Here is a 20,396-nt window from a genome sequence, read left to right on the forward strand (position 1 = left end):
CGCTCCTGTCGCGCACCCCAACAGTCGACGGTCGCTCTCCCGAATCTGAGGAACGCGCCAAAATGCCAAAGTTCTTTTGTAAGTATGCCAACATATCAACCGAACAACCATCTGCGCTCGCAGCTAACCTGGCGCAAGGCGATTACTGCGATGTCTACCTCACCCACGACTCGATGAGCGTCCGAAAGGCGCATAATGCCGGTCGAAATCATTTGCGCAACGTGCAAGCCTACTACGAACGTATGCGCGCGCGCTCTTCTTAGTTGGACATGGCGAAGCTAACAATGCGACAGAGATATCTAGCGAACAGACCCAGCTTGTCATCAACAGCATTACAGACGCTTACAATGCGGAGGGCCAGGCAAACCCAATGACCCAGAACCCAATGGGCGGGCTGGGCGGCTTCCCTCCACCTGGGGGCCCAGGCTTCCCACCGCACGGGTTCCCACCGCCAGGTACGATGTGCGCGCTTTCGATCCGGTCGCGGTGCTAACTTGCGCAGGAATGCCTGGCATACCGCCACCGTTCATGGGTCGCGGAGGCCCTCCACCCAACATGCCCCCGATGCCTTTCCCGCCGCCGAACATGCCGCCGGGCGGACCACTAGGACCGGGCGGACCGATGCCCCCGGGAGGCATGCCTTTCCCACCACCGAACATGGCTGGAGGACCACCGCCAAATATGCCCTTTCCCTTTCCCCCACCTGGTCAGGCTGGGTCTCCACCAGGAGGGATGCCGTTTCCTCCGCCAGGAGCTATGCCTCCAAGGGGCTTTCCTCCGTTCCCTCCACCCAATGCAGGACCACCTGGGCCACCCGGTCGCTAAGTGAATCCTCCGCCGGACTGATTACCGGAATCATCATTCGTTCCGTCAATCTTTGATGCACGTATTGCACGTGGACGATACTTCAACTTCGCGGCTCTTGGTTATGTAACAAGTGGCGAGGAGTAATGCCGCGAACCGGGAAACTGGTGGCGGCTGGGAAAATGCTGGACTTGAGCCGCTAAAATACGATACCCAATTTAAGGAAGGGGACGATGTGCCGATTAGCGTGTATGTGAGTGAAGTGTACGTTGCTATCAGAGCCAAACCAAAGTCCAAACCGATGAAAACAATATTTACCTGGCGAAACATAAGTACGATGTCGGACAAATCGTCGCAGCGGGCGCGAGAATATGTGAGAAGCTTTTGCTGGGCCTTCTCCCTCTATATCATCTAGGATATATTATGTACAGATTGTCGTCATGACGGACCAGATATCGTTGGGCAGCTTGGAGTGACAATAACGTATCTACACCAGATGTGCTTCTTACTTCGAAAACAACTTTCGTGCATACGTGTCAACATCAATGACAGGTATGCTATGTTTATAGTTGACCGTGCCGCTCTTGTCCCAACAAACACCGTCTCTTGCGAACACTAGGCGGTATTTCTTGATCTGATCATCTGGATCCTTCGCAAGCTCAGCTTCAAGGTAGGGAATCGTCCACTCCTCCCGCTCGACGGGCTGTCCTGCGGCGCGCTCAACAATATCAGCTAGCTCCTTATATGTCACAGTATCCCCGGCGGCGTAGACCACAGTGTTCTCCGCGTCAAAGCCACCTGCTACAATCTGAGCCAGGATTTTTCCAATGTCTGAGACATCCGTAACAGTGATCCCGTGATCCCAGTTTCTCAGTGCCCGAACCGTAATACCTCCGCCTTCCCGGACGACGACCCCCCAGAATTGCTCAAACAAAAAGCTCATGAATATTCCAGTGGATACGACAGTCCACTTGATATTGTTTTGCGTTGCTTCAGCTCTCAGCAGATTACGCACGGCGGCCTGCTCGCCGAAGAGAGGCATTAACCCTTGGCCATCGCCAGTAATGTCGTAGTCTACACCCCATTGCCAGGGGAAGAACCAGAGTCTAGATTGGTTTGTGTTCCTTCGCAGCAGTCCAGCGTTCAAGATTTCTTTCGCAAGTTTGAGAAGAGTGCCGCTAGATTGGCCGAACCCCGTCGCAGAGATGACGATGTCGTAGTTGGAAAAGCTCTGAGAGAGGGCTTCGGAGGGGCCGCTTATGTCAAGAGGCACAACTGAGACAGTGCAGGATGAAAGATGGCTGTACTTCTCAGGCGTACGAACGCCAACGGTAGTGTGTGTATGTGGCAGAGCGGACAGATGAGGCAAGAATGCGGTTCCTAGCTCACCAGCGCCGATAAGGAGGATTTGGGTCGCAGAAGTCATGGTGATTTACGCTGTGACTGGCGTTGGAAGTGATAACACATGCTACTGGAGGGGAGATGTTCTATTGTATAAATCTTGCACAGAGAGGTGCAAATCTGTGGTTCCTCGGAGATAAGAGCGAAGGAAGGATCCGACGATGTTCGGTTTCTCAGAAGTCGCGCAATTTGCGTCAGGCCTCAGCTGACTCCCTAGGGAAAACTGCCAGTTGGAAATAACGAACTGCGGACCCTCTGTGCTACCCAGGACACGCTCATGGCATCTCGAATAGCCCTTCCCATAACATACATATATGCCTTAGTAGTCACCCTTCTTATTGCATATTTGGACCAGGGAGCATAGGACTATTCATCGTGAGCTTTCAACTGAGCCCGTCCCTTATATCGCCAGCTGTTACATTATCCTCACTTGACGGACGCAAGATGTAGGTCCACATGTGAGAACATTCTACCGATGGCACAGGCGCACGTCGTAAGGAGTTAATTTTGCACGGATTACTTTGACGCGAGCCGGGGTATCTCGCACAGCAAAAACATGCATGCGACTAGGATCTTTGTTCGTCCATCGGGTGGAGATGGCAGCGTTGAGAGGCGAGCTCGAGGTCGCGGACCAAGCAATTGCGCTTTACCCCTTTTGGGCCTCTAAGATTTAAGCGAATTTTGACGCACCTGGCGGCTCTCAAAGAGCTCCCGCCAGACTTCTGCAAAAACACCACCACCGAGTGCGCCCACCGTTTATACCCAAGGTCAACACTCTCCCGCACATCATGGCTGAGCAGTTGGTTCTCCGTGGCACCCTTGAGGGCCACACTGGCTGGGTTACTTCCCTCGCTACCTCCCTCGAGAAGTAGGTATACACAAGATGATGGCGGAGAGGCAGCATTGCGCTGCGCAGAGAAATGTCTAGTCCGGTTGCGCTGACTGCGTTATTCAGCCCCAACATGCTCTTGTCCGCTTCCCGCGACAAGACGCTGATCATCTGGAACCTTACCCGCGACGAGACCTCGTACGGATACCCTAAGAGGAGTCTGCACGGCCACTCCCACATCGTCTCCGACTGCGTACGTTATACCCGCAAATGCGAGCAATTGGCTGGCTAGGAAGTCCAAAGAAGACGGAGCTGACAATTGCGTGACAGGTGATCTCCTCCGACGGTGCCTACGCTCTTTCCTCATCCTGGGACAAGACCCTCCGCCTCTGGGAGCTCTCTACCGGCAACACCACCCGCCGCTTCGTTGGCCACACCAACGACGTCCTCTCCGTCTCTTTCTCCGCCGACAACCGCCAGATCGTTTCCGGTTCCCGCGACCGAACGATCAAGCTCTGGAACACCCTTGGTGACTGCAAGTACACCATCACCGACAAGGGCCACACCGAGTGGGTCTCCTGTGTGCGCTTCTCGCCCAACCCCCAGAACCCCGTCATCGTCTCCGCTGGCTGGGACAAGCTCGTCAAGGTAGGTCACATGCTATGCATCCCCGATCTCGGGCCTTCCTCGCACACAATCATCATGATGATCGAAATGATTTTTTGTATTTGCTACTTCAGAGCCGCAAGGCTATGAGAACAACAATCACCTTTTACTGACATAGCGCTTCCTCCGAATGTCGTACATTGCACATGGCACAAGCGGAAGCTAACCGTGGATAGGTTTGGGAACTCGCCTCGTGCCGCATCCAGACCGACCACATCGGCCACACCGGCTACATCAACACCGTCACCATCTCCCCCGATGGCTCGCTCTGCGCTTCCGGCGGTAAGGACGGAACCACCATGCTCTGGGACTTGAACGAGTCCAAGCACCTCTACTCGCTCACCGCTGGTGACGAGATCCACGCCCTCGTCTTCTCGCCCAACCGCTACTGGTTGTGCGCCGCCACCGCCTCGTCCATCATCATCTTCGACCTCGAGAAGAAGAGCAAGGTTGACGAGCTCAAGCCCGAGTACTTGGAGGTCGGCAAGAAGAGCCGGGAGCCCGAGTGTGTGTCGCTGGCTTGGTCCGCGGACGGCCAGACGCTGTTCGCTGGTTACACTGATAACCGCATCCGCTGCTGGGGTGTTATGGCGAGGGCATAGAGTGATGTAGGCTATGGTGCAGCGGTGTTGGGGATGAAATCATGATTCCGGTTCATCTGTATGCCATGGGAAATGAGATATGCTATGCTCATGCGGGCGGGTTTTGGAACTGGGGCTGGTCAATTCCTTCCTATTAGCACTTCCAGGCGCTCAGAGTCAATGAAAAATTCATTCAGTCCAGCCACAGTCCCTGATGCTCGTACCCTTGTCAGATGTTGGCATCCCCACGGCCAGCCTACATGTTTGCCAACCAGCGCAGGCAAGATCAACAATGTAGAGCAGCCTGCATTTAAAATCTTAAAAAAAAAGTGTATAAGCGTATCTCAATGCCACGGGAGACTCACTCCGCTTCTACTCTATCAGAAATCTTTTCCGCCCAAGAATAGACAAAAATTTAGCGCGGGCCAAAGGGCCTCGGTCCCAGTATCTGCCTCCTCCCCCCGAAGCTAATTCCTCCCTTGTTCTGGCTGTCTCCGCCAACGTAGCCATACTGGTTTACGTCCCAGCTCTGGCCCTCGCCAGTGCCAGCATTCGGGTCCTTGGGCGCACTCTGCAGAGCGCGCTGCGCGTCCTCCCACTCCTGCTGTCGTTCGCGCTCCCGCTCCATTTCCCGCTCGAGCAAAGACTTGGACGCCCATCCGCCCGCTTTCGTTTTCGATTGGGACGCAGCGCGCCTGGCGTCTTCCGCAGCGCGCTCAGAGGTAGACGTCAACTCCGGAGGGATGTGATTCGCCGGCTTAGGAGCCACGGGGGGAGGGTTGGATGCCAGGTACCTGTCTGTGCGGCTTTGCTTAGCGTAGGCAGCGGGGTCTGGCAGTGGGCGCGGCGAAGTGGCAGGTTCTGGTAGAGGCCGAGTTGAGGTCGGGGGTGAGGTTGGTTCAGGAAGAGGTCTCGGTGGTTGACGCTGAGTCTCCTGCCACTGCTTACGTAGGTAGTCACGATCATCAGCCTGGGCCCATGATGCCGTGCTGTCTTGCGGAGAGGGAGCACGTGGTGGAGGTTGAGGACGGGGACGGCTCTGTGACCGGTTGCGGGTCCGGCTCTTCGATCGGGCGCGCTCTCTGCGGCGCTCGGAGCGCTCCTCGCGTTCGAGCTGGTATTGTCGTTCACGCTCTTTTGCCTCCTCGAGTTGGCGTTCGAGCTCCCTTATCCGGTCTTGTTCGCCGTTGGACTCTGGCTCGTATTGACTGTTCCGCCGACTTCGCGGCTTAGTGCTGGTTTGTTCTGCTTGGTATTGACTGAGGTATTGGCCTTTTAGCCTGGCGTCACTTCCCGCGCGTTTGCGACGGCTCTCTTTGGCTATCCTCTCCTGCTCCTCTTGCTCCTCCCGTTGCCGCAGCTCTTCCTCTAGCTTCCATTGGCGCTCCTCCTCTTCCCATTCCTGCTTCTGTTTGTCGAGCTGGCGCTGTTTTGCCTCTTTTTGTTTCCGCGTCTCCTCTTCCCATTGACGCTCTTCTTCGGCCTGCCGCTCGATCCGTCGCTTGTGCTCCGCTTCTTCAGCCAAGATCCGCAGGCGTTCGTCTTCGGCCTCCTTTTCTCTCCGCTTCCGCTCCTTCTCGGCCAGGCTAGGAACTTTGGGCCCCGCGGACGTAATTTGCCGTCTGGCGCCGAAGGCGATGCCTTGGTTGCCTTGGCTTGCGCCGCCCATGTAGCCATACTGATGGATGTTCCATGCAGGCGCTGTAGTACCCTCGTCAGTCTTTCTGCTCCAGCTACTTACGCCGCCAGGGGGCGACTTGGGTATACCGTTGGAGGTCTTTGACGAACTTGAACCGCCTGTGAGGTGAGGACTGAGGGCTCGGTCAGGTTGCGGCCGGGCAAGTGGGTTGAACGTGTTGGAGCCGCTGGTGTTGCTGGCGGTGCTGGGCCCCCTGCTACGTCCAAACCCAGGAGAGTTGAGGGAGCCTCCGCTTTGGAAGCCCCCTGCGCCAGTTGCCGCAGGACTCAAGGGGCCTCCACCACCGCGCCTGGGCCCTATTGTGGTCGGGAAGTTGGAGGGGTTCACCGAGTTTGCGACTCGGCTGAAAGCGCTCAAACACTGCAGGACTTGGGCGGGATCCTTGGACTCGTACAGGTCGACGGTCAGGAAGCGGTCGTGGGAGGGCATGCTGAGCGGGGCGTTCTCGCAGGCGCGGAGGAAGTGGGAGATGTTCTCCATCTGGATGAAGGGCATTGGCGACTTCTTGAACTTGACGCCAGGGTTGGGCACAGCGAGGTTGGCCAGTCTGCATGGCGGTTAGCATGCGCGCTGCAGGCTCGCACAGCGCAGTGTCTACGCACCTGCACAACGCAGTCCCGTCCTTGAGCGCATCCAGCAGGTCTCCGGGCGGCAGCCGCTCGCCCAGCATGTCTTCTATCCAGCTGCGCGCTTCGCTGGCGGCCTGGGGCGTGTACCTGCCCAGGCGCAGCTTCTTCATGTCCTGGTCCAGCGACGTAACGGACGCCATGGCGGAGGGGCGGTGGGCGTTGTCGGGGCAAAGCCGCGCGGCGTCGTGGGTAGTCGATGCGGGGGGATATGCGGTGTTGTGGTGAAAGGCAGCTGCGTGTGCGTGCGCGACGGCGGCAGAGGGCGGATTGGAGCGCAACCAGCGGCTCCTGGTGGGACGTCAGTGTCGCGGCATGCCAGCGCCAGCGGGGGAAATGCGTGTGGCTGCGCTTCAGCCACCAAGGCACGACCACCGACTGCGTCATTGGCCGACGCGTGCACCTTGGCGTCGCGACGCTCCAGCCCTGGCCGACTCATCACATACCATGGCGAGGCAACCCGGTCTGGTCAAGAGGCTATGGTGGAGTTGGAAGATGCTGCCGCTGCCCTGGCGGCGCCGGACGCTGGCCGGTGAGTTCCAGCGACACGCATGGCCTGGCGTGCAGCCCACTGACAGTGCAGGATTCGACCTTGAGGGCAACACGTACTGGGAGTGGAAGATTGCGAAGCATGCGCGACGGACCCGCCGCATAGTCGAGTACCCAGGAGGCGCCTACAATAGCGACGTCCATGTGCCTCGTATGTCGCCTCTCTGTTTGGTCTTCTGGCAGCCCTTCACTGACACCATGCAGCGCAGTGGGCGCAATGGCTGCGCCAGACGCGCGCCGAAGCCCCCACCATGGAGGAACAGCAAGCCGAAGCCATGCGCCAGGAGCGCATCAAACTGCTGGCCGCTCAGGCAGATGCCCGGTGGGCCGCGAAGCCCTCTGCTGTCGATGCGCCGGACAAGCAGCAACCCGTGCAGATGTTGGAATCGAGAGACCCCAGCACAGGCATCCGGCAGATGAACGCCGATCAGGAGACACGAGATAAAGCAGAGCCACCGAAGGCAGTGACCGAGGAAGCCATTCGAGAGGAAGCGCCACAAACAGATGCGGCTCCTACATTGAAAACCAGAATGCCAATGCAAACAGAGCCCAAAGACTCGCCGTGGAAGAAAGCGGCGGCGAAAGGCAACCCCGGCGACGAGTGGCAGCCTTCATCTTGGTCGCCAGCCCCCGCAAGAAAATGATCGTGACGTCTGCGTCTGGCTCGCGACTGTAACATCATGTACCATAGAAGGCACTGGGTGGCACTCCCCACGATATCGTTGCCACGCCTGCCCCGGCATCCCAACAAACCAGCATAGCGACTTCTCTGTACAACACCGCGTTCAACGGCCCAGCCAAGCATATAGAATTCAATCTTAATGCGACTGTCATCCTTCTCACAACACATCTTTACATCGTCTATTTATTCATCACTACCAGCACCGTCACTTTACAGTCCTCATTGATCTCTTTCACTATCAATACTTCAAAGCCTCCCGTCGACTATTGACGACTCATCCACAGCTCTTCGCATCTGGCATCGAGTCATGTCATGCCAACCTAACCATCTACGACATGGGGAACGCGCTGCCCTGTTGGAAAGAGTCCTGAGTTTGACTTCCGAATTAATCTCTCTCATTCTTGATTGCGTGAATCCACCCAATCCACCCAGGCTAGATCAAGATGTGGACGACATACTCACGTTTCGTAGTGTATTGGAACACCTACTTTGATTGCCTATGATTACGACTCACTTCCGCTCATATGCCCACGCTACGAAACAGATGCGTACCCCTCTGGTCTCCCGCAACGCTTAGAAGCAGAGTATAACTGGCTTCTCCGTCAGAAATGGCTTCGGTCGCAGAAAATGTTCTCCGAAGCTACCCCCTTCGTCATGACGCATCTCGCGTGCCTGATGCAACAGCCATCCAGACTGCCTCTCGTCATGCAACCCTGTTCCAGCCTCAACTTGACGGGCCTTGAGAAAATCGAGCTCAAACTGCCAACGGATGGTTTCTTCCTCTTGTTTAAAGTCAGCGCCCCGCCATTTCCTACACCGGTATGTCTCCTCATGGGGTAACACAATGTACCGGTAAGGCTTGCCAGAACGCTCGCTGGCTTACACCACCTTTTAGAACCACTGTTATTATGACGAGACCTTGATCGGTGCCGGTGCCTATCTCGCGCACACCCGTAAACTGACTTTGGACTTCACTTCGATGAACCCTTGGTATAATTTGGGGTTAGGTCCGTGGTCCGAAGAAGATGACGGAGGCATGCGGCCTGGGGATAGGGCCACGTGCACTTCAGGCTTGGTCATTGACTGGATCTTGACATACGTGAGTCTTCTCTCTATGTGCCATTGCCAGGCCCACCTCAGAGTGTGTCAGGCCGCCTCAATGTGGCGGCTTTGCATGCATGCCACAGCCTTTCCCCTCCTATGCATCGACAGTGCTCTACACTTGCTGATACCAATACCCCTTGCTAGGCATGGCACTACAACTACTTGCAGCACATCCACAGCGTGGAGCTCAGAGGCGATATCCAAGATTGGGTTAAAGAGAAATGGCACCGGGTTTTTGCCGGCACGCACCCAGACCAAGACAATGTCGCAAGCCGTCAATGCATTCATCAAATCGAGCACCACGGGGAACCAGAAAGCGTTGCTATGGGAGAGCGCTGGATTCCCACACAACATTACCCGCCTGCGTGTCGATGCGAATTGAACTGCAGCAGATTGCGGCGTGGGATTGTGGAACCAGAAGTACGTTCGCTCCGTATACAGTGATGCGCGCGTTTGAAATCAGCGTGTTCGTCAAAATTAGAGGTTAATACATGTGCTTGTTAGATGCCCTCTACAACATGGGAAGACGATACACAGGACGACTTGCGTCCCTTGGACACGCTGCCATGGTACGTGCCACTTTGCGCTCGTTCAACGGCGTTGCTCATCACTCTAGGCACAATCAGATGGACACAGATGGGTAGCGTTGCAGTACGTGAATACTTGTAGATTGGGGTCCATTGCTATTCCGAACTCGGACGCCATCCGTTTCTAGTCTTCTACAACCTCGATTCCATCCAATACAACGTCTTCACCTCCGCTCGTGCCAAACGTGACGGTATTTTCACTTCCCTCATTGAGATCCAACTGAATCGGCACAACATCGTGGAATCCGGCCCTGTGATTAAGCGTCGAGATATTGACAGCATGACCCTCATTGACGGACACCCAAGCTTCTGCGCTGCTAGAGGGCAGGACGCGGTAGTGGAACTGCACCCATTGTAGTCCCCCAAGCCCAGTAACGTTCTTGAATTTGACTAGCCCGTCCCCATTGAGCTGATGCACGCCCCTACTGCTGACGCAGTGCTCGCACCGCGCGATCGCCGCTCGGCCTTCAAGCGCAGCATGCTCGGCCTCATACCGCCGTTTCAGGCTGGGGACTTGCACCTCGCCTGTCGTGACATCAATCTTCCACTGCGCGTGGTACTCCAGGGTCAGCTTCTTCCCGCTCGTGTCGACGCCGATGGGCAGCCAGACGTAGTTGCTGTCGGGCCCGCCCTTGGAGTCCCACGAGTCGCCCATGTAGATGTACGTCGTCTTCTTGCTGCCGACGACGGTGAGCTCGAACGTGTTCTGGCTGTTGTACGTCTTCTCTGCTTCGGGGGCGATGCCTGTTTGCCCCGCCGTCAGCCACGCTCTTACCATGAAGGGAGCCATGCAAGGCGGTCGGGAACGAGGATGGGACATGCGTACCCACGGGGCCGTTCCAAGATCCGCCGACGAGCTTGTCCGTCCAGAAGACTTGGTTGGGATTCGAGCGCCAGCCCGTCTTCCCCGAGACAACTAGGTAGTAGATGCCGTTTGCCTTGAGGATGCCGGGGGCTTCGTAGGCGCCTTTGGCGAGGTAGTTGACGCGGTCGCCCACGGTGCCGTCGGCGTTGATGCGGTTCACCTGCACCGTGTTGTGGTCGGCCGACGTGAGCAGGTACCACGTCTGGTCTGCGTCGTCGCGGAACATGCCTGTCGCAGTCCAGTGTCAATGATTGGTCTGTCTCTTTGCATTGGAGCGAGATTGCACCTGTATCGCTGTACGTGTACCCGCTGGGCGGCAGCGTCACTTTCCCGCCCGAGAGCGCATAGCTTGCGTCGATGGTCGTGGCTTTCATCGCCTGCACGTTGCGGTCTACCTGCCCGTAGATCCACCAGTTGCCGTTCGGTTTGGCCACCTTCGGGCGCCACATGTACTGGATGCTGTTCTTTGGGTTGGAGGCGGGTGTCCAGTCGAGTAGGTTGGTCGATGTGTACATGTAGGGTTGCTCGTCTGTTGGATGTTAGTACATATTTTTTTTTCCTTTTCAAGTAGGAGGACAGGTGTAAAGGACGTGGATGAATTGAAGACATAGAAGAAGGATTTAAGTACTGTGTGAGGCCGACTGTCCAACCCAGTAGAACGTATTGCCCTGCTTGTACACCATGCCACCGTGAGCATCGATTTTCGTGTTGGACGTAGACATCCATGCTGCACCAGGTACAATCCAGCTATTCGCAGCTTGCGCTACGCTGGCTGCACCGAGCGCAAAGGTCTTATAGTTGAGACGCATTTTCAAAAGATATAAATGAAGCTCTGCCGTGCAAAAGTCTCAAGTGCTCCACACGATGCTTGACGCTCTCCTATGTAGGCGGGGAATCTGGGGTTGCCGTGACGCGCAAGGGTTCCTTGAATTAGAGTAAACCGACGGGTTGTTTTGCCCCGGAGCGACGGCGGGGATGCAACGTTGCGCTGCCCGCAGAGCATGCTTGCAATCTGGGTAATGACCTCGTGAACATCTTCCGGGCATGGAACCGCACGAACTTTCCGCCAATACTGCTAGCGTGGCTCCACCATGGAAGCTCACACCGGAGAATTGTCTGTCGAGCGGACGAGGTGGAAAGGTCGCTGAAATTGTTTGTTGTACAGGGTTTGAATGATGTGAAGGCATCGCAGCGCAAGATAGGAAGGATAAGAATAACTTTTATGGCCGTGAAAACCACCAGATCTACGCAGCTACATGTTCCCCACGGTATGCAAAGTAGACGTAACCATTCCGTGATAAGATGCAGCTCATGCTGTCCGTTGCAACTCCTCATGGCATCCCATCAAAGCTCAACTTCATCTCAGCAAATGGATATCTCAAACAAACACAGCCATAAGGCTCAAACAGAGCAGGTCGTAAAGTGGGTATTATGTCGTTAATGATGGAGGCGCTCGGTCCCCAGGCCCTCTTACTCCTCAGCTCTCTCCTTCTCCTTGGTGGGATTGGTCTTTTTGATGTCGGGCAACTCTGGGCGGAACTCCTGCACACTCTTCTTCTTCTTCCAAATCATCCGATAGTACGCCGTCAGCCCAGGGAAACCCTCCTCTGAGAACTCGTCCCAGTTCCTAATGATCTCGTCTAAGATCACCCAAGCAACACAATCTGAATATGCAAACCTTCGCCCGGAGATGAAGTGCCCGGGAGTGAACGCATAGCGCTCTTCTAGGACTTCCAAAGCGTCGACAAAACTGTGAGGATATGTGGGCACACAACGGTTGTTCCAGTGCTTGAGAATGCCCGTCGTCATGATGAAAATATCATAGCTGGCGGCCATACAAGGACGATTTCGTTCATCGGTATCGTGAGTGTAGAACCGCTCGAGGTAGGCGATGATAATGAAGGCCTGGGTAACCTCGGTGCGGTCTTTGTCATTGTCCCGATATCCCACCTGACGGTCTACTTCGCATTGCGTTGATACTTTCGGGGCTTCTATGACCGAATACTCGAGGTTCCGTTCCGCAAGGTAGACTTTCACCATGTTGTTCTCCACTTCGTTATTGGACGTGAACAAGATGGGTAGATCCTTAGGTGAGCCTTTGAAATGCAGGACGTCAAAGCCGTCGCCGTACCAGTCGTCCCAGTCGAAGTCAGGAGCATGGTTTTCGCGGCCGAAGGCGCGAACAAGACGTTGATTCTCTTCTTCATCGTCGTTGATTACGTCGGCTGCATCGCGCTGCTCCTTCATGGTGGCACCTTGCCCCCAAATTGTCCGGCATTTGGCGTCTAGGTAAGTGGCTATGCGGCGGAAGGTCAAAGAGATTCGCATACCTTCGTAGGCGTTCTCGGCATCGCTACGTTCTGATACCATACGTTTGTCGGCCATTATTCCGTGTAGCCATTTCGTATTGGATTTGAGACCGAGCACAAACATGGAGTTATGCGGCATGGCAACGCGTTGAGTTTCGCGTTGAGAGTCTTCCGCTTTGTCCAGCTTTTTTGTGCGAAGGCGCATGGTCCTTTGCGCACCGAAGCTTACATTGACTATTGACGAGCCTCTGGCGATGTCGAGGCTTTTATCTGAATGTTCGGATATGTAGTCCGTTCCTGAGCGGTAAAGCTGGATAAGAACATGGTTTAGAGGATGACCAACAAGTTTTTCTGCCCGCTTACGGATCAAATGCACCTTGGGAGAGAAATGCAGTAACGGTAATGTCTGATCGGCTGGATGCCGATATATTGGCATGGATCCATCTGCACTAAATTCGCCTTGCGCACACACCAAGCGCGGTACCTCACCCTCTTGGTGATGCATTTTCTGCCACCGGACCTCATTGTAGATCTGGGTAAAGATGATCTCTCGCAAAGGTTTTGAGCGATCAGATGGATGGTAGAGCTCCGGCGGGAAAAAGTCGTAGATTATTCGAGAATCCCCTTCCGCGATACGATCATTTGGGCCCAGGACAGGGAAAGTTGCGAGAGATTGAAGTTTGCTGGCCTTGGGTACCTTTGGTTCGCTTGGTGGTATGGGTCGTGCTACAGCGGGTGCACTTTCTGCAGTAGATGTTGGTGACCGGGTAGAGAGTTCTTCATTCGACTCTGTCTTGGAGGCCCGAGTCAAAGCCGTTCTCACACGAGACGTGATATCTTTATCAGAACTAGAGTTAGAAAGAGCAGGTTGCGAGGCTGAAAGTTTTAGTGAGCGCTCGCTCTTCGGAGTGTTGTGCCGCAACTTGTCGCTGCTCCCTGCCTTTGTGAGGGCTGTAGGTTCTTTGTCTACAGTTTTGGCTACCTGGGGAGTCTTGGCCGGTTTTTCAGGTTCTCTTTCGGCGGCGTGCAGCGAGCTGATTCCGGGGCCTATTGTCCCGCTTTTTTTGCTCAACTCGTTTTTGGTTCTTTTTTCTTCTGACTGCTTGTCTTTGTCCTTATCCTTGTCTTTATCTTTGGATGTTCGCGGCCTCATCCGAATTTTGGACTTGACAAGACTTTGTCTCTCAGGCTGTCTTTCGGCCTTCGCTATCTTTGCGCCTTGAACCAGTCGCTCTGTGAACTGTTCGTCACTTAGTTTTGTGTCGGATGTGGCGCGACTGTCGGCTAAAGAGGTGGCATCGGACGGCTTTCGCGCCCTGCCGTTGACGAATGACGTGCGCTCAACTTCATCTTTCGAGTTGTCAACAGTTACGATGGGGTTTGTTCCACGCGGGATGTGTGTCGCATTATTGGTTTGGTCCGTAGTTTGTGATCCCGCCATCCGCAGGTTCTCAATCATGTATTGAAGGTCCTGCTCATCCTTCGAATCCTTCTGCGGGGTGAACGGCGGCGCACATCCCGGCATGTTCCGATCAATGACATCTTGGCTTGTGACAATGTTGGCGTCGAAAAATTCGACCATCCTCTTGAGGGCAATCTTATGGCGTGACTGCTTGCGATATCCAAGACAGTCCCCTACGACGTTAATTCTGATGCCATGGCGGGCTGCATCAATGACTGTGGCCAACACATTCACGTTTGTGATGCAGCCGCAGATGTAGACCTCGGTGACGAGCCGTGCCCGTAGGATGAGGAGAAGCGAAGTTCCCTGAAACGCGGAGTAGTTTGTCGTCTGCACCACTGTGTCTGAGGGATCGATCTTTGGTTTTACAGCATCTGCAAATTCTGCGCCTGACGTACCGGGAAGGCACGATGGTCCATTCTTTGCTGACTGCCGAAGAAACAGCTCTTCGTCTTCTTCGACGACGGCCTGGAGTTCCTCACGAGGGGTAGCCGAGATGGACTTGCGGGCAGATACCCGCTTCAGCAAGTTAAGGGCACGTAATCGATGTTTTGATGTTGACGATCGTGACTGGGTTGGCCGGATAAGATCCTTCGGAAGATCATCGTCCTCGTCTGTGCTGCTTTCCACTCCGTCGACCAAGCCGCCAACGACGACTGCGTCTCCCTCACCGGTGGTGGGGTCACTTGCAAGACGATCTGTCTCATAGAGAGTCTTGGTCCAGATAACGTTGGAAGACTGCTTGCGGAACGTGGGGATGATGGCGTGAATGCGATCCAAGAAGCCATTTCGGGTGTTGACAGGTAGCTTCCCGTCGGGCAGAATGAAGTCATTCTGGAGTCCGAGGACCAGTAGGGCTTGATGGGTCTGGAAGTGGGGTTGATTCTGGGTGACAAGCTCAAGTAGAGAAAGCATCGTGGCAGAGATGCGCCGAAAGGACCCGAAGGAGGAGGGCGTCGGACATGCGCACAACCACGGGGGAATTTGGTGATCAGCAGCAGCGGGGAGGGGCACAGAGAAGCACCATGGGGCGGGAGATAGAGGCGAAGCTGCAACGAAGCAACGAGCCAGACATGGAGCCGGCGCGAGGGCAAATGTGTGGTGGCATCACCAGAATTACGTGACAGTCGACGGGCGTTGTTCAGAAACGCGCGGGAGAGGAAGGTCGAGAGCGAGCCGGGCCACGGCGCGCTCCAAGCGGTATGATCCACGCAGCGGCAAAGAGCTGCACAGTACCTCCGTAGCAGACGTGCACGTTGCAAGTTCGGCTAGATCCACGGAGGTGCAGCAGGACGTTGCAGCATGCTGGCCATGCGGTGCAGATGAGGAACGGCGCAGCCCTTCGAGTCTGTCTGCCGCGCTGCAGGTCGGTTAGCGACAGCGGCTAGTGTGGCCAGCGCCAGGCAGGCCGCGACGAGCTTCTCAATCTCGATACTGCACGCGGCCATTGCCATTGCCATTGCCATTGCCAGTGCCAGTGCCAGTGTGCTGCCTCGAAACATGTGTTCACATTGTGCGCCACCGCCGGGGTGGGCGCCGTGTCTATTTGGAGACCACGGGCTGTCTGTGCCTCTGCGCTGCTGCACTCGCTGCAGGGTGCTTCTCGCTGCCCACGCGAAAACGGGCACCGCACCCACCTACCACCGCCCAAGCTGCAGCTCGGGGCTGCATGCCAAACGCGACTGCAAATGCAAATGCACCGCTTGCTGCGGCAGAACGGCCTGCTGGCCATGACACGCATCAGCGAGCAGTCACGCCGCTGCCTGCCCTGCGAATGGCAGCCGCGCTTTAGTGTCCCGCCCGGCCACGCCGTGGTGATTTGCGCCTATACCAACATCCCTCTCACCGCCACCGTATAGCATCGCTCCAGTCTTCGCCGAGACAATACGCAATACGCAATACGCAATGCACGACTGCACTACGCGCCGACGCCGCACCCGTGCATGCCGCTCATATGGCGGCCTCACTTCGCGAAGAACGACTCGATGCGCTTCTGGTTGGACGGGCTCGCCTTCGCTGCACTGCCGTTACTCGTGGCGCTCCTGGTCTTCTTTGCAGGTGCTTTTGTACCACGCTTTTGCGGGGACTGGCTGGATCCTGGACCAGGCATCCTCCGCTTCTGTTGGCGTGCACCAGATGCTGTGTCGCCGTCATCTTCGGCTTCACTGCGCTCCCGTTTGATGCCCTTCAAACCTTCGCCGCGTGATGGGAATATTGGTGCTGGAACAGGCAATGGTGCATTGTCTTCGCTACCTTGAACCTGGTTCGTCGTCTCACGAGGTTCATTGGCGTCCTGTTCGACCTTGATTGCGATCTGGTCGGTGGTCTTGCCATCGTCATGCTCTGCCCTTCCGACTATGCCCTCGTCCTTCTTTGCTTTGGCCATCTTTTGTTGGTTCCCAAAAAAGTTGGCGATGTTGCTCTTGTTGGCCGCGCTGTTGACAGGCACGACAAACTGCGGCGAGTTGTTCCCGACCTTGCCCACTTCTCCGCTCACAGGAAAGCATTCCAATTCACCGTCATACGGTTGAAGGAGCGACTGCAGATCGGTGCTCCATTCCTTCCGCTCCGGATCTAGCCAAGTCTTGACAGCTTTAGAACCGTTATCTAATATAACCGGCATCCTCGACACAAGTCAGTAAATTGCTCGCACGCATTCCCCATCTCCAAGTGCCATCGTGCGCCTGAGTCATGGCAGGATAGTCGGGTCGACGTACCGGTCATGGAGAAACTTGAGCTGCTTGTTCGAATCCGTGGTAATGATTGTGTACGTGTACAGCAGCTTTTCAGAGTCTAGGCTAATGTCAGTGAACGCTAATGCAGTGCGCTCCAGTCAAGCAGAACGTGGCACCTCTGAGTATAACCTGGGGAGGTCCTTCTGTGCAATTTTGATGCGTTATATTACGCCTATAATCGTGGCTGTGCCATCGCCGCACAACAGACAGTTGTAGGCTAACAGTGGTAGCTACGAGCGAAGCAATACCGTTCATGCACATCCAGATCCTTGAAGACGAAAATGAGACTTACCGTCGAACTGGACACAGTCGTATAAACCCGCAAAACACATCAGCTGACCATCCTTGCGCTTGGTGAAATGCGGTATCTTCTCCTTGCCGTTGTTCTTCTTGAGCCATTCATAGAAACCCTGTGCGACCACGATGCACCGTTTCTTCTTCTTCATGCTTGTCCACATGCCACGATCGTCGTACAGCGAGTCATCCCGGCAGTTGATCGTCTTCAACATGGAACCGTAGTCGGGGTTGCGTTTCGTCCAGAACGGAACGAGTCCTACAACATTGAGCGGAGTCAGCGTGCTTCCCCACGCCGAAAGACTTTGCCGTCGACTCACCCCATTTCATAGCCTGAAGCTTGTACTTGGTGCCGTCCATGTGCCCTGCTGCTGGAACCGAAGTGATATTGTTCTGCGTGCCTAGCTCATCATGTTGGTTTTGTAATGTACTCGTCCCGGAGTCGGGACCATCAGCTCGGTAGACCAATCCGCAATATCCAGGCGCAAAATTGTAGCTTTGACGGACGTCGTTGTCGTCAGGCGCGCTGTCTACTGGCATCTGCGACTGCTCGAGCTGCTGGCGAACCACTGAAGGCCGCTGCGCGCAAGTTAGCCTATGGGGTACCAGCTTGGAAGAAGAGCTCACCAAGGCCAGCGCATATCGACCACACATGGTGGACGTAATCTGCACATGTCTGGGGAAGAGGATGCCGGCGGAGGTGTAGTAGCTGGTGATTGGACGACGTCATGGCCATTGTCACGCTTCCAGCCCTACCGATGCCGCTAACTTTTCGCCGCGACATGACGCGCCCCACGCCATTGCTCCTGCCGCTCCCTATTGACGGTCGTCCGCATCCTCGCCATGTTTTCTCGGGCTGTCCCGCGAGTTGCTTCTCGAGCAGCTGGGCTTGCGCAATGCGAGGCCTCACAGGTAGCTGCGGGGGCGCCTTCGTGGGCACTGCGCTCCCCCCAGCATCTGTCGCGGCGATACAGGTCGACTTTCCGTGAACAATTCCGCGAGCAGTTCCGCAGAAGCCCAATCTCATTTCCATTTGCCCTTGTATCGTATGTACCCCGTGACTGCAGACCGCGCCATCGCTCACCGCTGCAGCATCTTTGCCCTTGCCGGTTGGGGCGCATACTACATCCCATGGTACTATCACAATGTCATCCAGAAGCCCTACCACAATTTCCCCGAGCCAGTAGCAAAGAAGCTCCGTCGCGCGATATTCTACAGCAGGGGCCAGCACTTGGACATCAGGGAGGCGAACAAGTACTTCCGCCAGGCGCTGCAGCTCGCTACCGAGATGGGCATGGATCCGTTCAGCGACGAAATCATGGGCGTCAAATATGCCATTGCCGCGCTCTTCGAAGAGCAAGGCTACCACGCCATGGCATGTGATGTTTTGGAGATCATGCGCACCGACACCCAACGTTGGATAGACGAGTTCAGCGACAAGCACATCACCGACGGCAACCGCTCGCGTGTCAAGAAGAACATGGTGCAGATCAACCTCAAGCTCGGGCAGCTTTACGACTGCCCATACGTCAACGAACCGCAGGATGCCGAGAAGCGCCTGGTGGAAGCCGTGGAGGGCGCGTTGGGCGAGCTGCAGCGACGTGAGACAGAAGGCATCAAGCAAGGAGAGGGTGACTGGATGACAAACGACGAGCTGGGCGCCACGCTCGAGGGTACGTTGTTACGGGCGGTCACCGTCTATCTGTGTGCGACCGCAAGATCTCCATGTGCGACTGCTAACCTGCCATAGCACTCGGCCAGCATTACGAACACAACGACTCGCACTACCTCGCCTTACCGCTCTTTCTCCGCGCGCTCGAACTTTGCCCACCCACGTCTTGTCACAGCGTCGTTCTAAGTGAGTCAGAGACCACACGCATGGATCATCGCTGACTTGTTAGTGAACAACATCTCCACATGTCTTGCTCAGCAGACACCGCCACCCGCTTCTCTGACTTCGTCTTCGCCCTCGTCCTTCCCGAATGCACCAGCGCCTCCACGGACCGCACTCGTGGATCAAGCACGCCAATGGGCAGACAAGGCGCTGCAGCGAGCGGGCTCGATTACCGATCAGGACGAAGAATGTAACGTTGGGTGTGCTGTGGCGACCCACAATCTTGGAGAATTCTACGAAATGGAAGGCAAGATTCAGGATGCACGGCGCAAGTATAAGGATGCGGAGCAGCTGGCAAAGAAGATTGGCTTCCGGGAGGGACAGGCCAATGCGAAAGCAGGAATCGCAAGATTAAAGGAGCTGGAGAAGGCGCAACAATAGAACGCCATGGATAGAAGGAAGGTGTGTACGATATATACCTTGCACACGACAGTGCCCGAATAGCCATGTATAAATATTTTCTGACCTCGACCAATGGCACTTCGCAAGCAATCATACACAACACCGTACAAAGCACTTTCGAGCTGTGCGACATTTTTTCATTGAATTGATTGTTTCACGTAGTTCGTCGATTGTCATGTTCATCATTCATCGTGGAAAATAGAACCAGGAGAGTACAAAGCTTGTTCCTTTCCTATATTCTATCTCACCAATCTTTTGAGTACCCATCGTTGTCAGAGCAGATGGTAGTCTTTTTACATCGTTTCACAGCGTACCGTCGTGTACACATTATCTTTCGTCGCTCTGGAATAAGGGCACACCTGTCGCGCCTTGTACACCACCTTCTCCAAGTCCTCTTTCGCCAATCCCTTTACTTTGACAAGCAGTTCTGCCCGCAGTCCCATATCCAGATCTTTCATGCTGCCCACTAGGTGCACGGTGGCCTCCACGATCGAGTCTTCAGGCTTCGATGGCATCTTGACCCCGAGACTCGGGGCTACTGCGTTCATGGCGCTCTGGAAGCACGCTCCATAGCCTGCGGCAAAGAGTTCCTCGCTGTGACAAGAAGTTTAGTATCATACAACCACGATTGGAAGAGCCACCAACGGGTTCGTTTTGCCTGCGTCGCCCTTGCCTCCAAGAGCTTTCGCCATGGTGAGATCAACCTGGAGGTTCTCGCCCTCAACATGGCTTGACCAGTCAGCTATGGTTATGTCTGCTAGGAGAGCACATGATTACCCAACGCGTGCTCCCACTACTTTGGCGTGAGCTGAGTATAGGCTTGGAGCTGACTCTGTGTTCAAGCATCGTCGTGAGATGGAGGAAACAGTGCGAGGAGATACGCGCTTTGCGCTACGCATGAGAGGTG

General features: G+C 55.5%; 12 protein-coding genes across 12 annotated transcripts; 5 read left to right on the forward strand and 7 right to left on the reverse strand.

The window, feature by feature from the left end:
• Positions 1 to 56: 56 nt before the first annotated feature.
• CC84DRAFT_1105819 (zf-U1-domain-containing protein) lies at positions 57 to 825 on the forward strand (the record flags this gene model as incomplete). Its single annotated transcript, XM_018175114.1, has 4 exons — positions 57 to 78; positions 139 to 240; positions 294 to 455; positions 608 to 825. Coding segments are annotated over 4 exons (504 nt in total), but the record flags the coding sequence as incomplete, so codon positions are not given.
• A 493-nt stretch (positions 826 to 1,318) lies between these two features.
• On the reverse strand, positions 1,319 to 2,303 carry CC84DRAFT_1132441 (NAD(P)-binding protein; the record flags this gene model as incomplete). The annotated part of the gene is made up of 1 exon (XM_018175935.1): positions 1,319 to 2,303. A coding segment is annotated over exon 1 (912 nt), but the record flags the coding sequence as incomplete, so codon positions are not given.
• A 613-nt stretch (positions 2,304 to 2,916) lies between these two features.
• Positions 2,917 to 4,482, forward strand: CC84DRAFT_1170001 (WD40 repeat-like protein). Its single transcript, XM_018179807.1, has 4 exons — positions 2,917 to 3,073; positions 3,161 to 3,287; positions 3,365 to 3,682; positions 3,877 to 4,482. Exons 1-4 carry the CDS (start codon positions 2,994 to 2,996, stop codon positions 4,300 to 4,302), a joined length of 951 nt encoding a protein of 316 aa, XP_018029001.1. The 5' UTR covers positions 2,917 to 2,993; the 3' UTR covers positions 4,303 to 4,482.
• A 112-nt stretch (positions 4,483 to 4,594) lies between these two features.
• CC84DRAFT_1132446 (uncharacterized protein) lies at positions 4,595 to 7,070 on the reverse strand. The gene is made up of 2 exons (XM_018175936.1): positions 6,583 to 7,070; positions 4,595 to 6,527 (listed from the first exon to the last, which is right to left on the reverse strand). Exons 1-2 carry the CDS (start codon positions 6,747 to 6,749, stop codon positions 4,697 to 4,699), a joined length of 1,998 nt encoding a protein of 665 aa, XP_018029002.1. The 5' UTR covers positions 6,750 to 7,070; the 3' UTR covers positions 4,595 to 4,696.
• Positions 7,054 to 7,799, forward strand: CC84DRAFT_1105869 (uncharacterized protein; the record flags this gene model as incomplete). Its single annotated transcript, XM_018175117.1, has 3 exons — positions 7,054 to 7,138; positions 7,190 to 7,306; positions 7,360 to 7,799. The coding sequence occupies 3 exons, from the start codon at positions 7,054 to 7,056 to the stop codon at positions 7,797 to 7,799; spliced, it is 642 nt and encodes a 213-aa protein (XP_018029003.1).
• A 233-nt stretch (positions 7,800 to 8,032) lies between these two features.
• Positions 8,033 to 9,619, forward strand: CC84DRAFT_428594 (uncharacterized protein). The gene is made up of 5 exons (XM_018186198.1): positions 8,033 to 8,656; positions 8,733 to 8,936; positions 9,086 to 9,361; positions 9,446 to 9,510; positions 9,558 to 9,619. Exons 1-5 carry the CDS (start codon positions 8,465 to 8,467, stop codon positions 9,583 to 9,585), a joined length of 765 nt encoding a protein of 254 aa, XP_018029004.1. The 5' UTR covers positions 8,033 to 8,464; the 3' UTR covers positions 9,586 to 9,619.
• CC84DRAFT_428685 (Arabinanase/levansucrase/invertase) lies at positions 9,449 to 11,408 on the reverse strand. The gene is made up of 5 exons (XM_018186199.1): positions 11,022 to 11,408; positions 10,680 to 10,922; positions 10,355 to 10,621; positions 9,605 to 10,272; positions 9,449 to 9,553 (listed from the first exon to the last, which is right to left on the reverse strand). The coding sequence occupies exons 1-4, from the start codon at positions 11,200 to 11,202 to the stop codon at positions 9,653 to 9,655; spliced, it is 1,311 nt and encodes a 436-aa protein (XP_018029005.1). The 5' UTR covers positions 11,203 to 11,408; the 3' UTR covers positions 9,449 to 9,553; positions 9,605 to 9,652.
• A 185-nt stretch (positions 11,409 to 11,593) lies between these two features.
• On the reverse strand, positions 11,594 to 15,574 carry CC84DRAFT_1170006 (uncharacterized protein). The gene has a single exon (XM_018179808.1). It carries the CDS (start codon positions 15,077 to 15,079, stop codon positions 11,864 to 11,866), a length of 3,216 nt encoding a protein of 1,071 aa, XP_018029006.1. The 5' UTR covers positions 15,080 to 15,574; the 3' UTR covers positions 11,594 to 11,863.
• On the reverse strand, positions 15,314 to 16,016 carry CC84DRAFT_428338 (uncharacterized protein). The gene has a single exon (XM_018186197.1). The coding sequence runs from the start codon at positions 15,903 to 15,905 to the stop codon at positions 15,549 to 15,551; it is 357 nt and encodes a 118-aa protein (XP_018029007.1). The 5' UTR covers positions 15,906 to 16,016; the 3' UTR covers positions 15,314 to 15,548.
• On the reverse strand, positions 15,631 to 17,883 carry CC84DRAFT_1170007 (DUF159-domain-containing protein). Its single transcript, XM_018179809.1, has 5 exons — positions 17,821 to 17,883; positions 17,514 to 17,772; positions 17,192 to 17,452; positions 16,882 to 16,957; positions 15,631 to 16,788 (listed from the first exon to the last, which is right to left on the reverse strand). The coding sequence occupies exons 1-5, from the start codon at positions 17,845 to 17,847 to the stop codon at positions 16,128 to 16,130; spliced, it is 1,284 nt and encodes a 427-aa protein (XP_018029008.1). The 5' UTR covers positions 17,848 to 17,883; the 3' UTR covers positions 15,631 to 16,127.
• Positions 17,884 to 17,986: 103 nt separating this feature from the next.
• Positions 17,987 to 19,592, forward strand: CC84DRAFT_1210728 (uncharacterized protein). Its single transcript, XM_018182311.1, has 4 exons — positions 17,987 to 18,239; positions 18,286 to 18,866; positions 18,944 to 19,051; positions 19,095 to 19,592. Exons 1-4 carry the CDS (start codon positions 18,037 to 18,039, stop codon positions 19,466 to 19,468), a joined length of 1,266 nt encoding a protein of 421 aa, XP_018029009.1. The 5' UTR covers positions 17,987 to 18,036; the 3' UTR covers positions 19,469 to 19,592.
• Positions 19,593 to 19,782: 190 nt separating this feature from the next.
• CC84DRAFT_1105820 (OsmC-like protein) lies at positions 19,783 to 20,388 on the reverse strand (the record flags this gene model as incomplete). The annotated part of the gene is made up of 3 exons (XM_018175115.1): positions 19,783 to 20,083; positions 20,135 to 20,218; positions 20,267 to 20,388. The coding sequence occupies 3 exons, from the start codon at positions 20,386 to 20,388 to the stop codon at positions 19,783 to 19,785; spliced, it is 507 nt and encodes a 168-aa protein (XP_018029010.1).
• Positions 20,389 to 20,396: the final 8 nt, after the last annotated feature.

This window comes from Paraphaeosphaeria sporulosa (genome assembly GCF_001642045.1).
Source record: "Paraphaeosphaeria sporulosa strain AP3s5-JAC2a unplaced genomic scaffold CC84scaffold_18, whole genome shotgun sequence".
NCBI lineage: Eukaryota > Fungi > Ascomycota > Dothideomycetes > Pleosporales > Didymosphaeriaceae > Paraphaeosphaeria > Paraphaeosphaeria sporulosa.

Coding starts and splice junctions, on each gene's coding strand:
- CC84DRAFT_428594 (XM_018186198.1), top strand. CDS start 8,465: ATGTTCTCCGAAGCTACCCCCTTCGTCATGACGCATCTCGCGTGCCTG. Junction 8,657..8,732: donor CCCCGCCATTTCCTACACCG/GTATGTCTCCTC, acceptor ACCACCTTTTAG/AACCACTGTTATTATGACGA. Junction 9,511..9,557: donor CCCTTGGACACGCTGCCATG/GTACGTGCCACT, acceptor TCATCACTCTAG/GCACAATCAGATGGACACAG.
- CC84DRAFT_1170006 (XM_018179808.1), bottom strand. CDS start 15,079: ATGCTTTCTCTACTTGAGCTTGTCACCCAGAATCAACCCCACTTCCAG.
- CC84DRAFT_1210728 (XM_018182311.1), top strand. CDS start 18,037: ATGTTTTCTCGGGCTGTCCCGCGAGTTGCTTCTCGAGCAGCTGGGCTT. Junction 18,240..18,285: donor TTTCCATTTGCCCTTGTATC/GTATGTACCCCG, acceptor TCACCGCTGCAG/CATCTTTGCCCTTGCCGGTT. Junction 18,867..18,943: donor GCTGGGCGCCACGCTCGAGG/GTACGTTGTTAC, acceptor AACCTGCCATAG/CACTCGGCCAGCATTACGAA.
- CC84DRAFT_1132446 (XM_018175936.1), bottom strand. CDS start 6,749: ATGGCGTCCGTTACGTCGCTGGACCAGGACATGAAGAAGCTGCGCCTG. Junction 6,528..6,582: donor GACGGGACTGCGTTGTGCAG/GTGCGTAGACAC, acceptor ACCGCCATGCAG/ACTGGCCAACCTCGCTGTGC.
- CC84DRAFT_1170007 (XM_018179809.1), bottom strand. CDS start 17,847: ATGTGTGGTCGATATGCGCTGGCCTTG. Junction 16,958..17,191: donor CGACTGTGTCCAGTTCGACG/GTAAGTCTCATT, acceptor ACATTAGCCTAG/ACTCTGAAAAGCTGCTGTAC. Junction 16,789..16,881: donor CTCAAGTTTCTCCATGACCG/GTACGTCGACCC, acceptor ACTTGTGTCGAG/GATGCCGGTTATATTAGATA.
- CC84DRAFT_428338 (XM_018186197.1), bottom strand. CDS start 15,905: ATGCGTGTCATGGCCAGCAGGCCGTTCTGCCGCAGCAAGCGGTGCATT.
- CC84DRAFT_428685 (XM_018186199.1), bottom strand. CDS start 11,202: ATGCGTCTCAACTATAAGACCTTTGCGCTCGGTGCAGCCAGCGTAGCG. Junction 10,923..11,021: donor TGGACAGTCGGCCTCACACA/GTACTTAAATCC, acceptor AACATCCAACAG/ACGAGCAACCCTACATGTAC. Junction 10,622..10,679: donor GTACACGTACAGCGATACAG/GTGCAATCTCGC, acceptor GGACTGCGACAG/GCATGTTCCGCGACGACGCA.
- CC84DRAFT_1170001 (XM_018179807.1), top strand. CDS start 2,994: ATGGCTGAGCAGTTGGTTCTCCGTGGCACCCTTGAGGGCCACACTGGC. Junction 3,074..3,160: donor CTCGCTACCTCCCTCGAGAA/GTAGGTATACAC, acceptor TGCGTTATTCAG/CCCCAACATGCTCTTGTCCG. Junction 3,683..3,876: donor GCTGGGACAAGCTCGTCAAG/GTAGGTCACATG, acceptor AACCGTGGATAG/GTTTGGGAACTCGCCTCGTG.